This window comes from Enoplosus armatus, chromosome 6 (assembly GCF_043641665.1).
Source record: "Enoplosus armatus isolate fEnoArm2 chromosome 6, fEnoArm2.hap1, whole genome shotgun sequence".
In the NCBI taxonomy this organism is placed as follows: Eukaryota; Metazoa; Chordata; class Actinopteri; order Centrarchiformes; family Enoplosidae; genus Enoplosus; species Enoplosus armatus.
In genome coordinates this window covers 23,856,979-23,880,813 of record NC_092185.1, presented here as the reverse complement: position 1 = coordinate 23,880,813, position 23,835 = coordinate 23,856,979, and the positions used below count along the sequence as shown (strand labels likewise).

Here is a 23,835-nt window from a genome sequence, read left to right as displayed (position 1 = left end):
TCTCTCTGACACACGTATGGTACCTGAAATCCGATGGATTTAAGTAACTGTAACTTCCCTCACGGTGTCTCCAGGAGCTGGCGATGAAGAATCCGCTCCACAGGAAGAAGCTCCAGTTAGCCGTCAAGACGCTCAGCGGCAAGCAGCCTGAGAAGTCCGCACAGCTGGATTACGTCTGGGTCACTCGTACGTACTGAAAGCACACACTCACTGACCGAGCTTCATTCTGAGGTCCCCGGACATAAACGCTGTGGTGTTTTATGTTCCAAAGGTTGGCTCGATGACATCGGCCTCCCTCAGTACAAAGACCAGTTTAATGACGGAAGAGTGGACGGGCAGATGCTGCAGTACCTCACTGTGGTGAGTTTGTCACCCACAACAGTCCGCTGATTGTTCAGGAAATCGAAGAACATGGATCACCTGTTTTTGTCCCCCCCCCCGCAGAGCATTAGTAGTAATCGCACTCACCTCTCCGTCCTCTCTCCGTCACAGAACGACTTGTTGTTCCTCAAAGTGACCAGCCAGCTGCACCACCTCAGCATCAAGTGCGCCATTCACGTCCTCCACGTCAACAAGTTCCACCCGAACTGCCTCAAACGCAGGCCCAGCAACGAGGTAAGTAGGTGTGTGTGTGTGTGTGTGGGCGCGCGGTATAAAAGGAGAGCCGAGGTGTGTTAAAGTTTTGTCTTTTCGAGCAGCGATTCCATGCACCACAGTTGAGCTCTGCTCCAACTATCATTTCTTTTCAATCGAGGCTTTTAACTCTTCTGTTTGCAACCGTCTATTATTAAATAAAAGTTTGGACTATTGATTATGCGCTTCCTGTTTCTTGGTTTTATTCAATTTTAGCTTATTTTTCTCGTCTGTGTTACTTTACTTTTAAAAAAAATCCTATTTCTATATTGCCTTGTGTTTCTTTTATACGTTATCTTAATGCCGTACAGTACTCTGAATTACTATACAAAGCACCTCATCTAATTTTCATTGCAGGTTATATACAGTTTTTTTTTTTTTACCATTCCAGGCAGCCATTGGTTTCCACTCATTTCCAAACAAAATGAAAATCTGTTAGTGGACTTTTGCACACTTACATGGTTTGAGAAATGGTTAAACTGTAATGAATAATAAAACATGCATTCACACGTGTGTGTGTGTGTGTGTGTGTGTGTGTGTGTGTGTGTGTGTGTGTGTGTGTGTGTGTGTGTGTGTGTTTCAGAACCAGTTCACTCCGAGTGAGGTGGTCCAGTGGTCCAACCACCGAGTCATGGAGTGGCTGAGGTCTGTGGATCTGGCAGAGTACGCACCAAACCTGAGGGGCAGCGGTGTGCACGGAGGGCTGGTGGTGAGTACGGTACAATGTGTAGGACAAAAAACAACAACAACAAAACAAAAAAAACGCTACAAACAGCGTCTCAAATGTCCTCCCCCCCCCCCCCCCCCCCCCATAGATGCTGGAGCCTCGGTTCAGCTCCGACACGCTGGCCATGCTGCTGAACATCCCTCCTCAGAAAACGCTGCTGAGACGCCACCTCACCACCAACTTCAACAGCCTGGTGGGGGCGCAAGCTCAGCAGGAGAAGAGGGACTACACCGAGGCCGCGGGGTACATCCCACTCAGCATCACAGCTAAAGTCAAGGTGAGATCACACAGGGCGCCGATATATATATATATATATATATATATATATATATATATATATATATATATACGACTTGGGAGAGTAGAAGAGGAAGCCCTCCTCGGCGTCGACGGTGCAGTCAGGGAGCGGGTGCACAGTCAGCCCGTCCTCTCCCTGCCTGCGTTTGCGAGGGGAGGCACCTTAATCCGGGCTGAGGCCTTGGTGTGTCAGCTCACTTTGAGCTCTGAGCCCTTCAGTGTGTTTTTAAGCCTGCGCGAGCAGAGCGAACCCGGCTCTGCTCTGCTCCTCCTCGCAGCTTTAAGAGCCAGCCGTCAGCTCTAAGTCCCCCTGTGCTCTGCTGGAGGAGGCTGGAAGAATAATCCTCCCTGAAACACAGCACACACTTGCTGTTGACCCATTTATGACCTTGGACACTTAGATCTTAAATTTCTCATGCTACTCCATGACCCCCCCACACACACACACACACACACACAAAAATAGATTTATTTTTATGTGTGTGTGTGTGTATTTCCTCCCAGAGGGCCAGCCAGCCACCAAGTGATATCCTATAGTGCTTTGTGATAATATCACATTGGCTCTAGTCAGCAAGAGCGAGCTTAGAGGGCACATTTATATAAGCTGCTGTCTGTTGTTGCCTGGTGTGTGTGTGTGTGTGTGTGTGGACTAGAGACACATTGCTTTTTAATGCTGTTAGTTTTACATTTTCGTACCCTTTCTGCCAGTTATGATAACATTGCCTTCACCAAGCACAACTAAGAGTAACTGTAAACAAAACATATATAACTTTATAATATCGTAGCAAACAGCTGGCTATTTACACACTGAACAGGAGCAACATTAGCATTACTTCCTGATTCAACTTGAGTCAACTGTATTTGCTGGCAGTGGTGCGCCCTCTTTGGGTTTTGCCTTCAAATAAAGCGGTTGAAATGATCTGGCCTCTCCGATTGTCTGACTGCCTGATTCTTGCTCTTTTGGACTTTGCTGGAGCGACGTTGTCCTCGAAGAGCACAATGTTATCATAAGTGATAGAACTGCAATAATAATAAAGTTGTAATGAACTAAAATGATCATATCCTTTTGGTCATTTCTCCTCATTGCAGCCGAAGAAGTTGGGCTTCTCCAACTTGACTCACCTCAGGAGGAGGCGGCCGGATGAATCCACGGACTACGTCTGTCCCATCGAGTCGTCCTCGCCTCAGTCAGGACGGTCTGCAGCGAACGGGGTGCAGGTGCGGCCATACGCCGGCTTCAGAGGCCTGAGCCCCATCCTGGACCGAGAGCCCGACCGCCCCAGGGACCAGGTGGGGCTCGACGACAGCGGAGCTGACCCATCTCCGTGACAGCGGCCGTGGCGATACCGCGTCGTCCCGCTTTCCGTCAGCCAATCGGCTGTCACTGCCACTACTCTGCTTCCTTTTGCTTGCGGCCCATAATACCTCAGCCCCTCCCTGCTCCTCTAAACCCCGCCCATCAGCCTGACCCTGTGCCTTACGAGCGAACAGATTCAGGGACGCCCAGATAAACCTGCCCGACTGTCTCCCAGTCGCAGCTGCTGGTCATGAAGGGCGCGCTGAGACCATGAATCTGCACTCTCAGTATTTTGATTTCATTTTCAGTCAGATGCCTAACTAACCCGACCTCAGCCTCAAACCTGTGCCATGATCTAACTCATCATGAGAGAGCCCAGCATCCCTCTGGACTCCACTTCCTGTGACATCACTTCCTGTAACCCATGCAGTATATATGGACATCTCTTGTTGTACAGTATTAAGCCATTGTTCTAACATTTGTGCACCACCGTTAGACGATTTCATATGTGTGTGAGTCATCGCATCATTTACAACTTTCCAGTTAAATACAGCTCGGTCACACGGTTGAGATGAACTTGTGCAATATTTGCATAATATTACGGGGGGGGGGGGTCTTATTTAATATTTATGTCATTGCAGAGGAAATGATAAATAGCATGTTTCGTTTGAACCTGAGGTGTTGATTTTGTACTGTTATTTTCATATTTGCTGTAATAGTATTTTTATAGTAAAGAAAAATCCTGCTCCGCTTAAGGAAGCTCACATGTGGTCATGTACATGTAAAAAGACTTATCAAATCATTTAATAAACAAAATCATACGTGTGTAAAGCTGAGTCCTTCTTTCTAGACAAAAGGCAGAAAGGACAGTAAAATCAGATTTTCTGTGAGTTTATAACATATTAGGGACATGCGTTTTCTTCCGGGAAGCGCACACTATATCCTGTCTCTTATTAATGATTCTCTTATTATTATAATTATCTATACCGATCCAAAGATAAAGAAAAACAGACGCGGTGTAGGGCGATTTTTAAACTTTGAGACAACTGACGTGGACAAAATAAAGCAATGGACTCACTGTGCTCCGTGTGGCGCCACGGCGGACGGCATGCCCGAGTAACCTGCATCAACCGCTAACCTGCTTTCATCTTCATCATCATCCTCACCATCATGGTGGCTGTCATGGCTGTTTATGATACCGGCTCCCCCCCCCCCCGGCGGACCTATCTGAGCCAAGATGGCTGCTGACCATTACCATGGTAACCCCTGCGTAAGATGACATGGGGGGGAAAGTGCATGTTTGAGTATGGCTCAGCCTGCAGCTGCAGGTACAATCCTCATGCATTACGTCAGTCAGTAATGTATCCACACTTACATACTCACATGAACGCATCGTTTATGAACTGCTGTGTACTAAAGCCTAAATAGCATTGTTTCACTGACTGTATGTCTGTAATCGTGATGGGTTCATGAGACCCTGTGTGTGTGTGTGTGTGTGTGTGTGTGTGTGTGTGTGTGTGTGTGTGTGTGTGTGTGTGTGTGTGTGTTGCAGATGGCGATCACAGAGGGCACCATGTTGCAAATAGAAGCTCTGTCTGAAAGCATCAACAACCTCACAGTAAGCACCACCAACACACACACACACACACACACACACAAGCTGCTGGTAATGCTCCTCGTCGGCTGTACGGGGGGGTTTGAGTCACTCAGATGGAAAACTCGGGAGTTTATCGGAGGGAGAAGCGACATTAAAACACTGCAGATCTGTGTGGAAATGAGAAAAGCAGTACAATGGCTTCTGGAGTGAAGCCTGCTCGCTGGTGCTTCACTACCGGCTGTCATCAGGCGGCGTCATGCCAGCGCTGGTTCTTTTGCTCCTGCTTCTGTTTGCTGAAGTCGTCTAAGCAATTGAACCCTAAGGCTTTGGATAACAAACACGTAAAACCACTTCTTTGTAGCTGCCTAAAGCAACGTCTCCGGTGAACCGGTGGAGCCTTGAGATCTTTTTATTTTATTGCTACTTAAAGAGATTCATTTCAAAGTGAAATATTCAATCTAAGGACCTGTGAAGGTGACATCACCTCCCCCCCTACCCCCCCATGATACTGAAAAGGCCACAGGAGGCCTAAATGAATCAGGCTGCCTGATAATGAGACGTAGGTCTTTTCCACAGCAGACATTTTGAGATGTCACAGCACGGAAGGCACAGGTGTAATTAGTAACATTACTAATGGCGGCGTTCGGTGTAGGTTTGCTAAATATGCTCATTTGCTGTCTTGCCAAGAGTTAGATGAGGAGATTGACGTGAAAATATGTAGCTGGAGCCGACAGCCGTTAGCTTAGCTTAGCTTAGCTTAGCATAAAGGCTGGAAACGGCTACCCTGGCTCGGTGCCAAGGTGAAAAAGAAATCCACCTACCAACACCTCTAAAGCTCACTAATGAACATGTTATATCTAGGTTTGCCCCCTCCCCAAGTTTCCAGTCTTTGTGCTAAGCTAACTGGCTGCAGCTTCCTGCTACATATTTACCATGGACATGTGAGCGCAGCAGTGATCTTCTCATCTACAGTGACTCTCAGCAAGAAAGTGAACAAGTGTATTTCCTGTTCCTTTCAAATTAAAGAGCGGAAAAAATCCTTTAGAAAAATGATCCACGTTAAAAGTGCTAATTTTATAGAACAGCCCTTTTTTGAGGGGGGTGTTGTCATGTACTACATTAGTGGATTATTATTGATGCATTAACATGTAAGCAGCCTTTGAACGTTCCAGGCCTTAACTCTCTGCAGTGAAGCTGGTTGCGCTCTGTTCTCCCCATACATCCTGCAAGGTGCCATATGTTATGTGTCGCATTTTAGACATAACCGTTATCATTTTCAATAACAAGTCAGGCCTTTGTTGACACAACAGGGGGGGCTTTCCTAGTGGCGCTGTCCTCAAAGTTTACTCTTGAAATGAAAAAATGTCTCTGATGGTCATATTTGTTTACAGTGTCCTCATACATACTGGAACTAAATGTGCTAACTGATCCCAGCTCAGTGGCAAATAACCAGCTCCCGAGCTCTCTAACCCGTTACCGCTACCCATGATGCTTTGCTTCCAGTTCCTGCTCGGCCGTGACGAGCTGCGGAGGGAGCTGAGGCGGTCTCAGACGGCGCTAGTTTGACGGACGGTGGCCGAACGCCGCTGGCTCACTAATGCTGTCAATCGACTGGCAGACACCTGTAGCAGTCTGACTGCCTGCACTGTACCTCCAGCCCCGGCCTAACACTGCAGCGTGGAGCTGGCCCATCTCCGTCTGCTAGCCGCTGATACCTCATCTAACACCTACAGTCACTCTGCAGCCACGCTGTAGATACAGTGGGCCAGGGACCACCAGTGGACTTGCACCATGTGGAAAACACACATCAAGGGTTGCTGACAAAAATCACATTTTTCATTTCTACAATAATGAACTGAACTGTTACTCATAACAAATTTGGGGCATTTTTTTTTTACTGCTTTCCTTGTTTCCCTATGCAATGTACTCTAACGATCATACTGACCACTGTGTACTGTACATACCGTGTTGGTATATCAAAGGGGAGAACAGGGCCGTATTAGCCATCCCCTGCTTCATGGCAATCATATGATATGCAGCTCAACAATAACGTTTTGAAATGAAGAGACATTTACCGGCATGACATGCTGAAACGAAATGGTCATTTTGTTAGAATTGCTAGATCTTCTGAAGGCCTGAATGGGGCAAAAACCTACCTAACCCATGTTACTTTGTTGAAATAAGTTGTATTATTTCAGTAGGGGGAAAAAACATTCAGATTTTGTCCATTAGACTCCAACAGTTTTAACCAGAATATCTTGTCTGGCATCAGCACAGATGATGGTTCATTTGACCCTGTTCTCCCCCTGTTGAACTGTATATGCTTTAGTACAGCGCTGTTGTTGTTCGTGGAAGCGACCCTGTCCACAAGCACAAATTAAAACCTGCCTTTACAAAGTATACGTATGACTGCACACATGACAACAGAATGGTACTGTAGGGCAGTGCATTGTTATGGTTGGTTGACAAAATAAAGGCACTTTGACAGACTGGGTCCTCTGAGTGGTAAACAGCTAATGTTAAGGGATTTGGAAAGTAACCGTGGGCTAACGTAAGAACACATGCTTACCAACATTAACACACTGGTATGGTAAACCATAAGCCATTGGAGGATCCTTACAAAAAGAATCTAGTCCTATTGAGTCCTAAGAGCCCTATTGGTCAAAATTGGAATTTCGACAAGAACAATAAATGTCAGATGTGACCCTCAAGTCCCTCCTTATCATCCAGCTACCCCCCCCCCCACACTCTTTATACATTTGTAGTGAAACTCCTCTCTCATCCTCTAATGTTACATTACGATAGAGAGTCAAACTAACAGGTACTGGCCCGACCTACATGTCCTCATTTGCGCTGCCTTCTGAAAAGAGACAGTTAAGTGTCTTGTTTACCCATCAAACCCTTCAGGCCTACCTACGTCCCCAAGCTGCTGCTGCTGCCAGTTAACTGGTAAGATTAGTCTTTTGTTGACTTAGCTAAAATTTGAGTTTCAAACACCACACCCACGCTAACGCTTGTCGGCAGGAACTCCCCCTCCAAACCTGGGATAGAAAATCCTCTTTTTGTCTACTGAAAGTTCTGTACATGTCAAGAGACCGAAGACTGAGCTTCACATACAGCACAATACACACATAAATACACACACACACACACACACACACACACACACACACACACACTGTGTATCTCAGCAGGGCAGGGGACAGGAGCGGAGGGCAGGTAGTGGACTTGGAACCACAGAAACTTCCAGACCCGTCCTGGTGAGTACCTGGAATCAGCTTTTTTTTTAATAAACACCAGACCATGTTATTCTCACTGTATGTGTAGGTGGGCAGAGAATTGGTAGATTTTGAAAGTGCAACATGGAGAACTAATAATTTGTTCACTGTTAAATGAGAGACCGGACAGGTGCAATGGTTCCATATGGTGGGACAACATTAATACAGATGGTGGTTTTCTTTTGTACATCAAGAACACAACTGTTCAAATACTATTTAACCAGAAATTCATTTCAGATTACAGTCTGTCTCTAATGGTACAGTTTATATCTTTCCAGTGTATCAGGGAGACCACCCTCTGATCTCCCGCCTTCCATCGTCATTCCACCATGGGCCACTCCATCAGCAAACCCACCTCTCACCCCTTCCAGAACTCCAGCTTCCTGTCCTCTTTTAAGCGTGGCCCCTCCAGCCGTCCCTCTGGCGAACAGAACACGTCCCCTCGGCCGAGCATCTTCTCCACGCTGAGGAGGGCCCCAGTCGCCAAACCCAACGATTTCATACCTCTATTCAACGACTGCATCTCTGCTGCCTCGTCCAGAACTCAAGAGTACCTCCTCTTCAAAGACCCGGAGGACAAGTTCCACCCGAGCCCTGAAGTGCTCACTCAGGTAGATAACTTTCTAAAAAAAACTGAAGACAGTAACCCTTTTGACCTTCACGAAATTGCTTTTAAGTGGTCTTTAAAACATCTTGTCCTCCAACAGGTCTACCTGATGACCTACATCACTCAGAGTGTCAGCCTCAACATGACAGACACCTTCAACTGCACGGCCATGACTCCCGGGCAGCGCATCCTCTTGGGTGCCGACTGGGTCTGGGCCGTCTTGGAGAAGCCCTCCAAGAACCCTCGGATCCAGATCGCCGTGCAGGTCCTACACCTGCCCGACGGGGAGGACGCCGAGGAGAATGGCGCCCCCCCGGAGGCCTGCAGCGAGTCCGTCCAGATAGCCCAGAAGGAGTGCAGCAACAAGACCATGTACGAGAAGCTGGTCGACTTCTGCACCTCCGTCGGCAAGGACTGCTATGCCCTCTTCTTGTTCTTGGGGAAGAAAAGCGACAAGGGGAATATCTACGGTGTCCTCAGCAACAACTTTGAGGCGGCCATCGGGAAGTGCAACAAGATTGACAGAGCTTTTATCGAGAACTTCTTCAAAGGCTCGAGGTATCTCCACACACCGTCAGGAATGATGCAGGCCATTGTCACCAAGAAAGAGGGAGACCCTCTCACTCTCATGATTAAATTCAGCTGAACCAAAGGGACTCGTAATATTTAATGGCCAACAACATGATACAGTGACACCGTTATAAACGTTATGCGATAGAAATGTGGGGGCTGTTGATGTATCTCTTTAGAAACAAGCTCCAGACCTACAAAGATGTTTGAGAGTTTGATAAAAGTAGAAGGCCTTTGTAAGAAAATTCTGGTTATATTTAACCCATTCCAGTTGATGGTGGTGCATCTTACAAGTGTTTGTTCACCTTCTGCTGTTTACTTAGAGTCCTGTTTTTCTAACAGCTTAAGTTAGAAGCTCATTAAAACACGACCAAACCTACTGCACATTCGTCTTTAAAGAGCTGCAAGGTTTTATCATACCATTGTAGTTAGTCCCTTTTCTGAAACAACATAACATGGTGCTCAAGTTTTGCTGGGTACGGTTCACAGCAGACATTTGGTGATAGCAGGAAAAGCACAGGTGTAACACAACATTAGTGATGGCTCTGACAGCCAGCACATACCAGGACCCTGAAACTACAGCAGCTAATTGGAACTCAGCCGTCATTCATTTTATTACATACACCTCTGTTTTTCAAAATGTCCTCAGTGAAAAAGGCCTATTCACATTTTGACTTGTCACTCACTGTACAGTTAAAGATGGCTGCATCCCATTTATATGCTTTAGTTCTACGGTCCTGCTATTGTGTGAGTGGTGCTTTCACTTTTATGACTTAATGCTACACCTCAAGGTAACAGAGTCGTTGTTACACCTGTGCTTTTCCTGCTCTGACAAGTCTAACTAGGAAAAAAAAAAATCATATTACATGTGCAAAACTTCTTGTCTTCAGTCTCCAGTGTTTCTTCCAAGAGGAAAAGAAACCTACAAACCATTGTGATGCAAAGTAAATGTTGCACGGTTAAGTGTGTGAGTGCAGATCCAGAATTTCATTGGTTTTTATCAGTTGGATATCATGCATCCTGACACTAACACGTAACAAACAAAAAGAGCGACCCTAGCTTAGCTCCCTCCAACAAAAAAAAAAAAAAAAAAAAAAAAAGTAAATCGGAACAGACAGCAATGACGAACAACATGTTCCAGGATCCGTGTTTTTGTATCCAACTACCTGCTGTGTTTGACCAACATGTAAATCTGAGTTGAACCGAGGCTTTCTTTACAGCGATGTTTTGCATATTACCACTGAGGAGCTTGAGCTACATGATTTTGCATGAACTATTTTACTGTTTGGATTAAGGCAGAATAAGTACTTTTACCTTAAACTACTCTACTTGAGGAGGGGTTTTTCTTGTTTTCTTCAAATCTGCATCACAAGCTGCAGCTGGCTGAATTGAAGGATGAGTGTGCCGTTACTGTAATTAGTGAGCAAACACGCTGGCATGGAAAATACATTGTCAAATGACAGAGAACATGGAGAGGGTTGGAAAACATCTTTTGTCTTCTTTATGTTTTCTTGTCTACTGTAATTGTGTTTGAATGTTGTTACCAAAGTATATCGGTATACAGTTGGGCCAAAAAAGTGAAATATCGATCTTGTAAAATATCGATCTTTAACAAATGCTTGTATGAATTTGAAAATATTGTAAATCGCTCTTACTGTATTTCATTTAAATGTTAACATGTATCTTCTTAACCTATATCTGACTCTTTGACCCTCATTATTGTCGCTCTGTTGTTTTTTCCTTTTTTTTTATATTATGAAGGATTTGCATTGAGAACATTTTTTTTCCCCACTTGTGTGCAACAATGTCAAAGAGCTTTCGAAGAGACTTTAAGGGGGAAATGCTGACCACCACAAACAACTTCTATGGGGGCTGTAAAACACACACTGGAAAGAAATAGCAGTTTAAATGAACAAAGAGCAGTAAATACTAGTTCAGCTGAAAACTGTAGAAATGATGCCGGAGTGGAGGCCATGATTAAGTCTGTGTTTTTTAACCCTTAGTGAATACTGAATAGAGAAAATAAGACTAAGTAGAAATTAGTTTTTAGCCCTGCTGGCTCAAGGTCTGTTTGTCGGTCCACCGTTTTGGTCCAGACTGAGGTTCCAGACAAAGTTTTCAAAACCCCGCACAAGCAATGACATTCGGCCCCAGCTGTACTTCATGTTTTGTGCTAATAAGCAAATAGCTAGCATGCTGACACACACTGAACTATGGACGCGGTAAACCATGACCTGCTCAACATCAGCGCGTTAACGCTTTATGTTATCATTGTGAGCGTGTTAGCATGCTAACGTTAGCATTCATCTCAAAGCACAGCTTCTAGTGAACAAAGTGACGCAAGTGGGGGCACCTCGTCTGACTGCCGACTCAAAACATGTGCAATGTGCAGTTGGGAAATATGAAGACTAAACCGTCCAAAATACTATTTATTTCAGATGGATTTATTTCAAGATATCAGTGTATGCAAATATCCAATGCAAAGGCACGTTTACAAAACAGTAATTCTATCCTCAGTTTCTTGCCGTACAAACCACAGCTTTACAAAAAGGTACAAAACAACAGGACGCACAATATTAAAAACTACAAGTGGCATTATATTTTGAGGGCACTGCCCTGCGGCCGCATCTTGAAGTGGCTCAGGACAGAGTCTTTCTTGCAAGTCATCCCTCAAACTTCCTTTACTTTCCTTCTTTTCCTTCTTGTGAGCGTCAGGAGCTTTCAGTCGCTGATGCAAACATCTTCACTGTTGGACTTCATTCTTGCATATATGCCCCATCATGCACACATCAATGTACATGATTCTCGTCGGTACAACTGTCATTTGGATCACGTTTGTCTGATACCTGACGTTGAAAATGCTTAGGAATATTTGCAATTTGTAGTACGCATGCGCCTCTCAAGAAGGTTAGGATTAGCGGGGGGAACAACCGTTAGCCCTCATGGTCAGAGAGAGAAACGCCTTGTGGGTCAAAGCTGGAGGCGCAAAATTCTGCTGCTGACTGGTCGGCTTTGAGAACTTTAACTAAACAAATGCCCAAGCATGACCAAGAAAATCAAAATCGCATTACTGTTTAAAATAAATCAGAGCATTTCAATAATCCCTCTACATTTTTGGAAGCAAATTAAGTCACTGTCCTGTTCCCCACTCTCCTTCGGGTCTCCCTGAACATATTTACGCAAACGAAAATTTTATAGCTGGGCACTTTGATAAACATTTTGTAATCAACTGGCTCTATTTTCAGTGAGTCTAAATTCCCAGGCAATCTATTCGTGCTAAAATGTTGGAAGCTCAAGTAAACGGAGTCAGCTTTCGTTCCACCGGGTGGCTTTGCTCCCTGGACTTGGAATAATCTGCAGAGTTTTAATATTTAATAATGTAGTTTAAAGCCATGTTAAAAGTCCATGTAACTGCTGGATTTAGTCTCTTCCTTGTGTGTCTGATGATTGTATTTCCTGTCAGTTGTTTTATTTCTATTTAACCTGTAACTGGTGGGCCGTCTTGACCGGGTCTCCCATCTCAAGGGGCTTCCTGGTTAAATAAGATTTAAAAAACAAAACGATCTTCACTCTTTATATGTCAGGAATGTTTCAGAGAATGAAAAAAACAAAATGACAACAACTAAGGACAGATTCCGTCATAGTTCATCCTTCATGTCGGTTTCTTCCTTGCGGCTTTTACGCTCACACGTGCACGCGGCGGTGTGGTCGTCCGGCTGAGGCACCAGCTCCATGTCTGCGTGCTGCGTCGGCCGTCCCGTCTGCCGCTCTGAGTACGTGTGCAGCACTCTGTAGTAGTAACAGTACAGTCTGCTGGGCTGCAGCAGCTCGCGGGTCACTGCCTGGCCCGCTCTGGCTATCTCTCGTGCTTCGGCGTCGTTCTCTTGGGCCCATTTGATTTTCTCCAACAGGTCCGACAGGTTTCTCTTCACGGGGACGTAGTGCGTGCCTGCTTTCAGATGGCTGTAGAAATACTCATAATACTGCGAGTCCTGTTTCAGAACCAGACTGTTCCCGAGCATCAGGTAAGGAAACCGGTACGCTGCCACGGTTCCATCCACGTTCACCTGATACTTGTACTAAACGAGGGGGAATAGGAAAACCAGTTTTAATATCAAGGTGAGGCTACTTGTTACCAGAGACAAGTAGTGAATAAAAAATGCGATGACGTAAAATGAAATGAGAAAGAAGGAAAAAGCACCTGCCTCAGCGAGAAATGTTGCACCTTGCTGCTTTAAGTAACAGGAAGAAAGTGAATTAGAATCAAATATATTCATAAATGTATTCCTCACCTTGAAGAAGTCAAAGAATCCGACGAGCGGTGCTTTGCCGACATGTTTCTCCCTGTCTCTGAAGAAGAACCACCCTGTGATGCCTGCGTCCAGCAGCTCGGGGTTTTTCTTGGACAGAGAGACCAGGTGAAGGCGCTCCTCTCGACTGTCCCGGCCGCGGAAAAACGCTCGATCCGTTTTGTTCATCCACGGAGGCCCTGGAAGAAAAGGGTCCAAATGTTACCCCTCCCCCCACCAAAAGAAAGCAAAGAGGTCTAAGTGGTAGAATTTAAAAGCATAAACTTTAATAAATAATTAGCCATTTATTAAACTAACACTAACACAGACCCAAAACTGTCTGTAACAGGCTATCTTTAATAAATAACTATGTACTTCCATAAAAGTTACTTGTTATTTGTCTGGGTTTAATTGGTACTATAAGGACACGTTAAAGCCTGGGGTAAGGGTGGCTATGTCTCCTGACTCATTAGTTCATTCAAATGTATCAACTGCCAGTTGTTTCTCACACTAGTCTGGCAAAACCAGTCAGATGCTAAAATGAGTGCAAATAAGGCTGCGGGAGAAACAGGAGGACGTGTGAGTCCAATAATACATTTTCATGTGTTTAAACTCTGCAAATAGCATCACAAGAATTATTGATTTATTCATATGGCTTATATTTAATCGGGTTGGATTCTTCAAATCTTACGAATTGCGGTCAAAACTGAATTGGAAAAAGGGACACACTTGAAAAACACTATATGTCTCTGTAGAGAATTAAAATGATACAGTTAAGAAAGTGTACTGAACCATTTCTGTCCAGAAAATGTCCACGATTTTACCAAGCATACATAGCTTAGGTACAGACAAAAGGAAGCAAAACCAAGGGGACCCAGTACTGAACCATGTGGCGCCCCCTGGTGGACACCTCCAACGTGAGCGAGGCGAAAAAATTCCATCTGTGCGTTTGCTCATGTATGTTTCGCCTCTATCTTAACTGTCGAGAGACCATCGCAGACCTTTCTGAATCATGCGAACACCGGGCTCTGAACCCTGTCCACTGAATTAGACACTGTAATGATAATTTTTATCGAATGGTCCGTTCCCTCATCACAATATAACACTAATGTTGATCTTTTTTTTGTTCAATACTGGTATGTTCAAAACCAATAAACAGCACCAGTTCCTGGTGTAGTCCCTGACCTGTCCCGGACTCCTTACTTTCAATAAATCATAAAAAAGCAAGAGCCTCTGTACTTATACTTAGAGGACTTAAGAGTCTCCATAACTTCAGCAGTTGTCAGCCCTGATCCTGGCTCACAAATAGTTTTCTAGAGTTGTGTGTGTGTGTGTGTGTTACCTGTGTTTCCCTGGACAGACAGCAGGTCATTGGTGACACCTCTCATGGTCTCCAGGGTGGAGTGTGTGACCTCATAAGTGGGGAGGACAATGTCCCGCGTCTCTGTAGAGCCGCACCACGAAAAGACCGGAACGGCATCCGCCCTCCTCGTCTCTAACGGCCAGTCGCCAACATTGATGTAAAACTCCACATCGGGCACCCTCACCTTCAACGGCAAATTACAGATCACAGCACAACGTTAAGATACCACATGTAGTAAATGTGCCAAAGCATGCACAAACAGCTGTATGATCCTTTAACATCCCTAGAACATGCACACACACGCGCACACACACACACCCTTACCTTTCTGGTTAGAGAGAGCAGCATCTCATCAGAGAACATCTTGAAGTCTGTGTATTTCCCCAGAGTGCGGCGGTACAGCTGGTTGCCGATGATGGCGTAGTGAACGAGACCTCCCCTGTTGGCAAACCTGGGAGGCACTTCCTGCCGGAGACGCTGCAGGTCGACCGTGGGAAAGGATTTGAAGTCCGCCAGGATCTGGGGCTCCTCGGCGGGACACCGCATGGCGCTCTGCCAGGCGGAAGCATCGAGCTCCGGACAGTCACAGTACTCATGATAGACTGGACCTGGGCATTAGAAATAATACTCCGGGTTAGATGAGGGAGCTAGAGCAGGTCCAGGTATCTTCCGTCCATCCTGAACTCCAGAAATATCCAGAATTAATCAAGCATTTTCTGGGTGTATATACATATAAAGGAGCTGGTGTTAAACTCTTGTTGTGAGACTTGCTTCTCTATACGATGGCAAACGATGGCAAAAGAACACAATACTCATTTCATTCACTTGCGTGAGAATGGCTGCGACAGGCTCAACGGGGCTTCGCTTTAAGACCAGCACCTCATCGAGCACAGATTGGGTCATTCTGGTGATGCAGCGGGGGTGTTCTTTTGCACCGCAGCCATTAAGTGTGTGGGGCATGTCTAGTGCCCTGGAAGAGGGATGCTTCCTGAAGTTTCTTCCATGTTAAAGAGGTTTTTATTTGGGGGGGGGGGGGGCAATTCTTCATATCTATATGAGGGTGAAAGGACGGAGGGTGTTGTATGCTGTGCAGATTAAAAAGACTTTTGAGGCAAATGTGTGATTTTGGGTTACACAAATACACATACCTCCGGTGGCTGTGTTTATTAATGACACAAACCTTGGATGGTGTACGGCGACCTGGCGACATTGTCATCCCGGTGGAAGACTTCAACTTTCAGGCCCTTCAGCACCGAGCCGTAGAGCCGGTACCTCACCAGGAAGGACCCGTCTCCTCGGTCCAGAGGCGGAGGGACGTGGATGCGGATGTGCTCCCTCTTGTCCAGCGGGCTCATCTTCACCCTGAACGTGTCTCTGCCTGAACAGCACACGCAAAGAACATTTCAGCGGCCTGTGAGGACTTGACTTGACTTGACTTCATGGGCTTTAAAAGCTTCATTACATTTTGCACAGCCATGACACATGACATCTTTGTTGTTAGCTGACCAAAGACACTTTCCCCCCCCAGAGTTAAAGGGCACCGAGGGTGATCCCAGTGGGCACTGAAACTGTCTTGAAGGCCAAGAGATGACATTAGTTATTATTGTGCGTTTAATAATCACGTCTCGTCGAGAATAACACTGTTGCATGTAGCTAGCTACGTCTGTTGTTTATGTACCAATCACGTCAGTTTGGTGGTTAGCTTAAAAAACGATGCGCCGGGAAAATTAGCTAGCCGTTTGTCAGCATCCGCTCCGGCGTTTCAGCGATGCTATGCCTAACAATAATGACACTTTCGGCACGCACTGTGTTTGTGGCCACTTTACCTGGAGATAAAGTCAGGTTGTCCCCCTTTGAATTGACCGCCTGAATAAAGAAGTAGCGGACCGGTAGAACGGTGTCGGGGTTCAGCCCTGGACCCCAGACGAGGCATCTCTCTGGAGCGACCCATTCACAGTCAGAAACCGTGAAGTTTACGCTGACAAAAACCACTAAGGCTATGAACTTACACAATAAAGCATTCTGAAAAGGCTTAACCAAGTATACGCCACGTTTACACACCATGTTCGTCCGACTGCTAACTGCTAGACGCCTGAACTTATTAAATATGGAGTGTAAAGTTTTGACAGAAACTCCTACGCCGACATGTTGGCGAAGAGAAACACGCCCATTATCCGGTGATGCCTTCAGGGGATGTCGGAAATGTTGCCCGCAGATTGTGACGCCTAAATACTACAGCGCGCGGACAAAATAATCGCAACCACTCAAGGTCCACTCACTCAATTGTTCTCGAGCTTTCGACCAAGCCTGACTAGATACTACGGATAACAGCCGAATTTGTAAATAAATAAATAAATAGAGCTATTACAGCTCCTTAAAGCCAAAGAAGTGCAGTCTTACTTTGGTGTTGTTGGTCTCATACAACTATAGAACTATTTAGCAGGGATAACAAAATTGTTTAATTAGTGTATTATCATTTAATTCATATTAATATAAATGTTGTATTACGTATACGTTTTTAATCTTATTGCTGTAGTTTGTTTGGATGCAATGGTCTTGGATGGATTTTATATGAAATGACTTACCATACAGTAAATTAAACCATATGCTTCACTTTAAAAGTGGAAAACCTGCATACACTATTAAGTTCATGTCAGATACAGTTGCTCTATACAATAGCTTGTGGAATAGTCAGAACATTTGGGGAGTTTTACACAAGTAAAGTGACAGAAAAACTGTAGAACTGTTTATTTCACATTTTTGCCTGAAAAATAAAAAAAAAAGTGGCTTTTGTGTCGTACAAAAGGTAATCACAGATAGGAAGTTTGATGACACACTGTATATAAAAGTACCTGAGTCCCTAGAAATGTTCATAGCGATGTTACTGGGTCATTTTGATGACGATTACGTACCCATTTTATACTGAGGTTTGCATTGTAGTCGTTCAGTCACTGACGTCCAAAATCACACATGCCTGAATAAAAAGCATACAGGTGTACGCAGTATCAATAGTGTTCATACGGTGACTGTGTGATTACACAGAATAAACCCGTCTTGTAGTTAATCAGAACACTAGTATGCAAAAATGTTTTCCGTTCTGTGTCCCAGCTTGTCCAGATTTGGCAGACAGGCGTACTGGATCATCGGTGGAGGGCCGCACAGGACCACAAGGACATCAGTGGACGGAGCGGGGAGGTGGTCCCTGATCATGTCATAGGTCACGAACCCCGAACTGTAGCTCCAGTCTTGAGGACAAGACAAGAGTGAGAAAGAAAGATCAACCTTCGACTTCAGAGAAAATGATCTGAAACAAAATGCAGCTCAGTCTCTTATCTTCTCTGTAGCTGGGAAAATTCAGAATAGAATCACATCCCTTTTCCTTCACACAGTTGTTCGGGATATTTAAAGCCAAAAATGTGAAAGGGCTTCCATCCTGACAGGATGCGGCATCTATGGCTTATTCACCAGAGAAGCCTGTCTTCTCTAAATACGAAAAAATAAACACTTCCTGTTTCTATCGTTTTGAATCCATCATTTTCCTTTGTGCCTCAGCAGAGGGAGGCCCAATGATTACGTTTGAGCAGAACCACAGAGAGAAGAAGAGATGGGACATCAGAAGGAATACAGTAAAGTAAAGAAACATGGAGAGGTTTGTTCAACTTGTGCTGTCTTCCAGAGATAGTCATCTCTCCCTCCGGGGCAACCAAATAATAACGCTGCTAAAGAAGAGCAAGTACACCTCTCCTAATGAATAATGATCAAGGGCCGATGTGTTTCTACAGAATACGAACGGCGTTCGAGGCCCTCGCAACAGAGATTATGTAACAATATTATGCTCATTAATATCTGCTCGCTTTAAGGATTATGCAAAGGAAGACATGAGCGTTTTGCTAAGCTACTGTAACACCTTGTTGGAACTATCTCCCTCCTCGGCCTGCAGGGATTTTCCTTCAGCTTTGTTTGGTTTCCCACTCTGAATATTCAGCAGTGAAAGCGAAGCACCGGGCTTGGAGACCCGATTCATTCAGCCTCGTATAGCCTGGCACTGTACCATACATCCATCACGGCAACGTGACAGTATTAGTCAAGGAAAGTGTTTCCAAAAGATGATGAGAAGTAAGAACATTTTCTATATGGAATTGTGTCTTTTGTTACAGTGTAATGTGGCATGCAGCAAATAAAGGTTATTATCTAATATAATACTTTCGTTAACATGGCCGATGCTATTGAAAAGTCTGACAAATAGTTTGAAATGTCTGAACTGTGGTGCCTTCATCCACCCAAAAGACACATTTTAGATCACATGGCATTCTTTTCTCCGTAAAGGTGCAGAGGTTTTAAATATGGAGGTATTACTGTCAAATGAATTGATGCCTTAAGAATTAAGAATTACACTGCAAACAAATCTATCGATCCAAATCTATCCATCTTGTCCATTCTTATCTGGCTGAGATTATTATACCCGCATCAAATATGAATCATACCGTGAAATTTCAGAAACTTCATATCACCTCGTGTAACATTTTCTGTGTGCTAGCGCTGCGTAGCCGGTTCTGTTTCAGGACACCGACATTGACAGGACAATCAAATGGAACTACACCGGCAACGAGTGGATTTATTCAACCTCCGTTTCTTTTCTTTCTTTCTTTTTTATTAGTCCTGCAGACTGAATCTAAGGCTAAAAGTACCTTTAAATCTACATTAACCCGTTTTTTTTCCCCCAATTCGGGTTGACAATCCAAACGTTGTCTGTCTGCCGATGGGTGCTGGGCGGGTAGCGCACAGCGGGTGTGTTGTTGACAAAGCTGCCTGCTGCTGCTGCTGGAAATGACTTTGATGAGAGCCGTGAGACTGAACCAAAACAGTGAAGTCGCTGCCAGAAAACCAAAACAACTGCAACAAGTGCAACATATTAAAAGGAGACAATTCTCTGTGGGCTCATGACTGCAACAAAAGCCTTTCACATTACACATTGCCGTCTGATCAGTGGTTGACCTAAAAATATTGATTAGTGCAGCTTTAAAATGTATGTTGTTTTTTGCATTGTACTAAAAACAAGGTAGCGTCTGTCTGTCCCATGTTAATGTATTGTACTGCTTAACAAAATTAGGACCACATTACAAATACGACCTGCTAGTTCTTTGGTCAGAGGTAATATTAATAATATTTCTTCCCTCTCTGGCCTGCTCCACCTGCCATAACACGACCCTGTGCGCTTTAGCTGTCTCTGCGCAAAGAACAGCACCTTGTTCTGGGTGTTGAAATGCTACAGGGTGGCACTTTTAACACACGGGGCAGCTTACATCGAGCGGGGGGCCCCCACCAGGCACCCTGCTGTTGGGTCCATGACCGAAGAAACGCTGCCTTACCCTGCGGAGGTTTGTCCAGTGTGAACCAGAGTTTCACTTTGTCGGGATGGCTCTTCTTCACCTCCTCCAGCTCCTCCCTCAGCAGGATATCTTTCTCAGTCTGAGAGAGGGGGTGCAAGTGGAAGAGGTTTTATTTCTCCAATGTATTTTCCAATGGTGTACTTTAATGCTCTTTAACAATGAGACATGGGGAGGGATTTCCCAAAGCAATGTAGCGCGCGGCGCTGACCTGGTTGGCAAATATGAGAGAGCACTTGGTGTTGTCGGTGGGGTCTGCTGTGATGCTGCGGATTAGCTGCAGCATAGGAGTGATACCTGTGAGGGTAAGAGGAGTGAGTCTCAGAGGAGGGTTCATGTCTAACTGAGGGTGTTATGTGGAGGTACAGTGTTGCCTTTTCAATAAAACGATATTGTCAACAGTGTGGCTGCAAAGACAGTGTCTTCAAATGGTCCCCAACGTTAAACTACTTGACAGAACTATTCTTTTCCCACTCTTCATCTACATAACAATCCAGTTATACAGGAGGTGCTGTATGATGAATATGAGTGCATGCATGAAAGTACATTAGAGGAGATTGGGAGTGCACAGAAATGTAAATGAACCTGTTCCACCGGCGATCATTCCAACGTGCTTAAACGTCCGAACTTTCGGCTCTGACTTCTTGTCTGGTCGGACGGAAAACTGACCTGGGAGCAGACCTCAGCATTAGTTATGTGCTGTGCCAGACGGTCTTGTATATTGTACCAGGGTGACATCTGCTGGCGGCACACCATACCATTTCCCTTGTACACCAGCAGCCCATTGGGTCCTCTGAAGTCGATGGCGTCTCCAATGGCCATGTTGTCCAGGTACTGGGACATCTTCCCGCCCTCGGGGAAGGAGGGGTGGCAGTTCTTGTAGTACACCTGGAGCAGTTGCAGAGAGGACACAACAATTGCATCTGTTCCTGTCATGTCATCGGACTGTGAGCGAGTGCGGGTAACTTTTATTACGTGACAAGAAGCATCCAAAATATAAAAACCACCCACTCAAAGCTGTATTAACTGACTTTATTATCACCTTACGGAGTTGACATGTCTAACGTGTTAGCAAGCAGCAGCTTATTTACACATTTAGACAGACAAGGAGCAACATTAGCATTGGTCTGGAGCCATGTTTCTCTCCCGCTGCCTCTGTTTTGGTCTCCACCGACTCCTAACGTCTGGCTTTTAAGCTGCTAAACCAGCGAACTTTGTCTGTCTGCTGTTTGGTGCTGGGCAGGTAGTGTGCAGTGGCTGGTGCTTATCCTCTTGCAGCGTGACACTCGGGTTTGTCTTTTTTACTACCTGACAGCCAATATCAATGGCATCGGTAAACGACTTATTGGCATTTTATCACAATTCATGATCCCCTTCTAAAGGGTTGATAGAATGTGGTGCTGCCCCCAGATGTCAGTGACGTGAAAAAGAGGCAGGCAGCTGATACCTACAACAGCCCACGCCAAAAAAACGTCCTGTGTGGCCGCGTCTGTGTGGTTTTGAGCCCCACGTCAGTGATGTGAATTACCTTGACGACGAGGTCGACATACCCCTGGTCCTCGTCACTGGAGACTGGGGTGTAGGCCCTGACCACCAGACTGCCGTTCACCTTGGCTGACAGGTACACATGCTGACCTGGTGCAGAGGACAGAGTTGGGGGGGGGGGGGGTTGAGGGGAAGAAGAGGATGAAAAGAGTTTACTGCCATGTTTCAAGACGCTCAGAATCCGGAGCTTTATTAGAAGAGGTACAAAGTAACACTGTGAAACTGCCGCTCGGACATGAGGGTGTAAATGCTCGCTTCTCGCCAACATACTCCGGGAAAAAGACCCCCCAGCATCGCCTGAAAATCTGTCCGGCGCCGAAGAACTTTTATCTGAGATGAAGGAGAGAAGAAGGAGAGAGCTGTTTTTCGGTACCTATTGGCAGCCCAAGGATGTGAGCTGCAGATGGAAGGCCGAACCGAAATTTCTTTGTGTCGTGGCTGATTTCCTGTTCAAGAACACACACACACACACACACACACACGCACATGCACACACACACAGGTTAGGAAAAAAATTTATAAAATACAAAAACAAAACAACAGTAACATGCAATAGGATCCGTGCTAGCTTGCAAAATAAATATCCCGAGACTTCATCTTGAGAGTGGGTGGTCGAATTAGGAACAGAACATGGGTTTTGTTTAACCAACATAACAACCCCCCCCCCCCCCCCCCCCCCCCCCCCCCCCCCCCCCCCCATATTTTCTCACTCACTTCACTGTTTCTAGGACTTTTCTTCCTTTGGTACAAAGTATTTCCAATGAAAATCTGTGACAGTTTGCTCTGTTTTAACAGGGAGACTGTTTCTGGAGAGAGATGCATGCTTATGAATTCAATCTCATACCCAGTTCTTTCAAGTCTCGGGCAGATGTCTCAAAACCTGGGCCGAAACAAACAAACAAACAAACAAACGACCCTTTAAACCAAACGCGTATATGAATCTATTTTCTCTCAGAAGCACATCCTGACTGACCCGAATGTGAGCTTCACAGCGGCTAAACGGCAGCGTCAGTTTTCATGAGTATTTCTTGCTTTATGTGGGTTTGCACAGCAATAACAAACAAAATGTCTTCGGGTTCAGTGTGGGGTGAAACACGAACACACAGACTGGAATATGAATGTGAGTGCATTTGTGAGGTCATTTTCTGCAGCCAGTTACATGCCACATTGTTCCCTCGCAGTACTGAGTTCATAACATGGCAGCTGAGTATTAACCTGCTGTATAATCAGGCTTGAGTGTGAATGTGTATGCAAGAAAAATGTGTGTGTGTGTGTGTGTGTGGATGCAGTCAGTACCTGTTTGTCTATAAGAGGAAGGGGATATTTGACCATAGAGTCCTGCAGGGTGATGCGCAGCTTCTTCTTCTTCTTCCCTCCCGCAGAGCCTCCCAGGAGGAAGTACAGCACCGACAATACCACCGTAGAAACCGCCACCACCACCGCCGGGAACACCTGCAAGACAAAAGGTCACACACAGCGCACAGAGCCGACAGTCAGGGTTCTAGTTTTGGGCGGAAAGCAACAGTTTTTCCCGTCAGTGTTCCTTTTAACTTTGGGGAAAGGAGTGAAAGTAAACCCTCACCAAGCTCTGATCCATAGTTCTAACGTGCGCCAAAGTGTGCCAGAGTCCCCTTCTGCTCACACAGCCTGAGAGACCAGAGTCCACACACACACACACACACACACACAAGCAAGGCAGTGATAGCCTTCACAGTCTCACACATACACACACACACACACAGTGAAAGGCCTCCAAAGGGGGAGTGGCTTCCCGCTGGGGGAGAGGTGAAGGTCCAAAGCACCAATAGGAAGACAGATGTCACCATGACACTACATAGCACAGAGGTGGTGTTCGGGCAGTGAGGAGCAGAGGAGTGGTATCACACCACTGCTCTGGGAGGGAGGGGAGGAGACACACACACACAGATTACATAACAAGCGCTGAGAGGAACTATTTTATTCTTTGCAGAGAAGAGTTGACGAGAACTTTCATGTTCAACGCTATAAAACATACGGCTCACTTGTTTTGAACGATTTGCACCTTGATGTGAGTTGAGTGAGTTCTCAGAGGGTTGCGAACACCACCGGGCAACGTTTGAGTGCGAGTTAAAGTCACCATGCAGTCAAAACAATGATCACGTAAACATTACCTACAGTGGCCTGTAACAAATAAAGATAAATAAAAGTGCTCTACTGCTTTATCACAAGTGCTATTAATGTACTTGTGTCTGTCATCCATTATGTG

The 23,835-nt window shown here is 45.4% G+C and overlaps 4 protein-coding genes across 4 annotated transcripts in view; 2 read left to right on the top strand and 2 right to left on the bottom strand.

Annotated features, from left to right (window-relative positions):
- ppfibp2b (PPFIA binding protein 2b) overlaps positions 1–6,117 on the top strand; it is a 66,600-nt gene extending 60,483 nt beyond the window's left edge. Inside the window, 8 exon segments of the mRNA XM_070907139.1 lie at positions 75–186; positions 272–360; positions 493–615; positions 1,217–1,342; positions 1,449–1,637; positions 2,747–2,947; positions 4,507–4,572; positions 6,055–6,117. Of these exon segments, the coding sequence (XP_070763240.1) occupies positions 75–186; positions 272–360; positions 493–615; positions 1,217–1,342; positions 1,449–1,637; positions 2,747–2,947; positions 4,507–4,572; positions 6,055–6,117 (969 nt within the window).
- A 2,041-nt stretch (positions 6,118–8,158) lies between these two features.
- On the top strand, positions 8,159–9,082 carry rep15 (RAB15 effector protein). Its single transcript, XM_070907081.1, has 2 exons — positions 8,159–8,440; positions 8,537–9,082. The coding sequence occupies exons 1-2, from the start codon at positions 8,159–8,161 to the stop codon at positions 9,080–9,082; spliced, it is 828 nt and encodes a 275-aa protein (XP_070763182.1).
- Positions 9,083–12,644: 3,562 nt separating this feature from the next.
- Positions 12,645–16,722, bottom strand: poglut3 (protein O-glucosyltransferase 3). The gene is made up of 6 exons (XM_070907889.1): positions 16,485–16,722; positions 15,839–16,036; positions 14,983–15,266; positions 14,638–14,842; positions 13,299–13,495; positions 12,645–13,085 (listed from the first exon to the last, which is right to left on the bottom strand). Exons 1-6 carry the CDS (start codon positions 16,720–16,722, stop codon positions 12,645–12,647), a joined length of 1,563 nt encoding a protein of 520 aa, XP_070763990.1.
- A 669-nt stretch (positions 16,723–17,391) lies between these two features.
- Positions 17,392–23,199, bottom strand: cyb5r2 (cytochrome b5 reductase 2). Its single transcript, XM_070907521.1, has 9 exons — positions 23,173–23,199; positions 22,887–23,042; positions 21,964–22,036; positions 21,574–21,680; positions 20,804–20,933; positions 20,631–20,714; positions 20,257–20,342; positions 20,028–20,127; positions 17,392–17,903 (listed from the first exon to the last, which is right to left on the bottom strand). The coding sequence occupies exons 1-9, from the start codon at positions 23,185–23,187 to the stop codon at positions 17,731–17,733; spliced, it is 924 nt and encodes a 307-aa protein (XP_070763622.1). The 5' UTR covers positions 23,188–23,199; the 3' UTR covers positions 17,392–17,730.
- Positions 23,200–23,835: the final 636 nt, after the last annotated feature.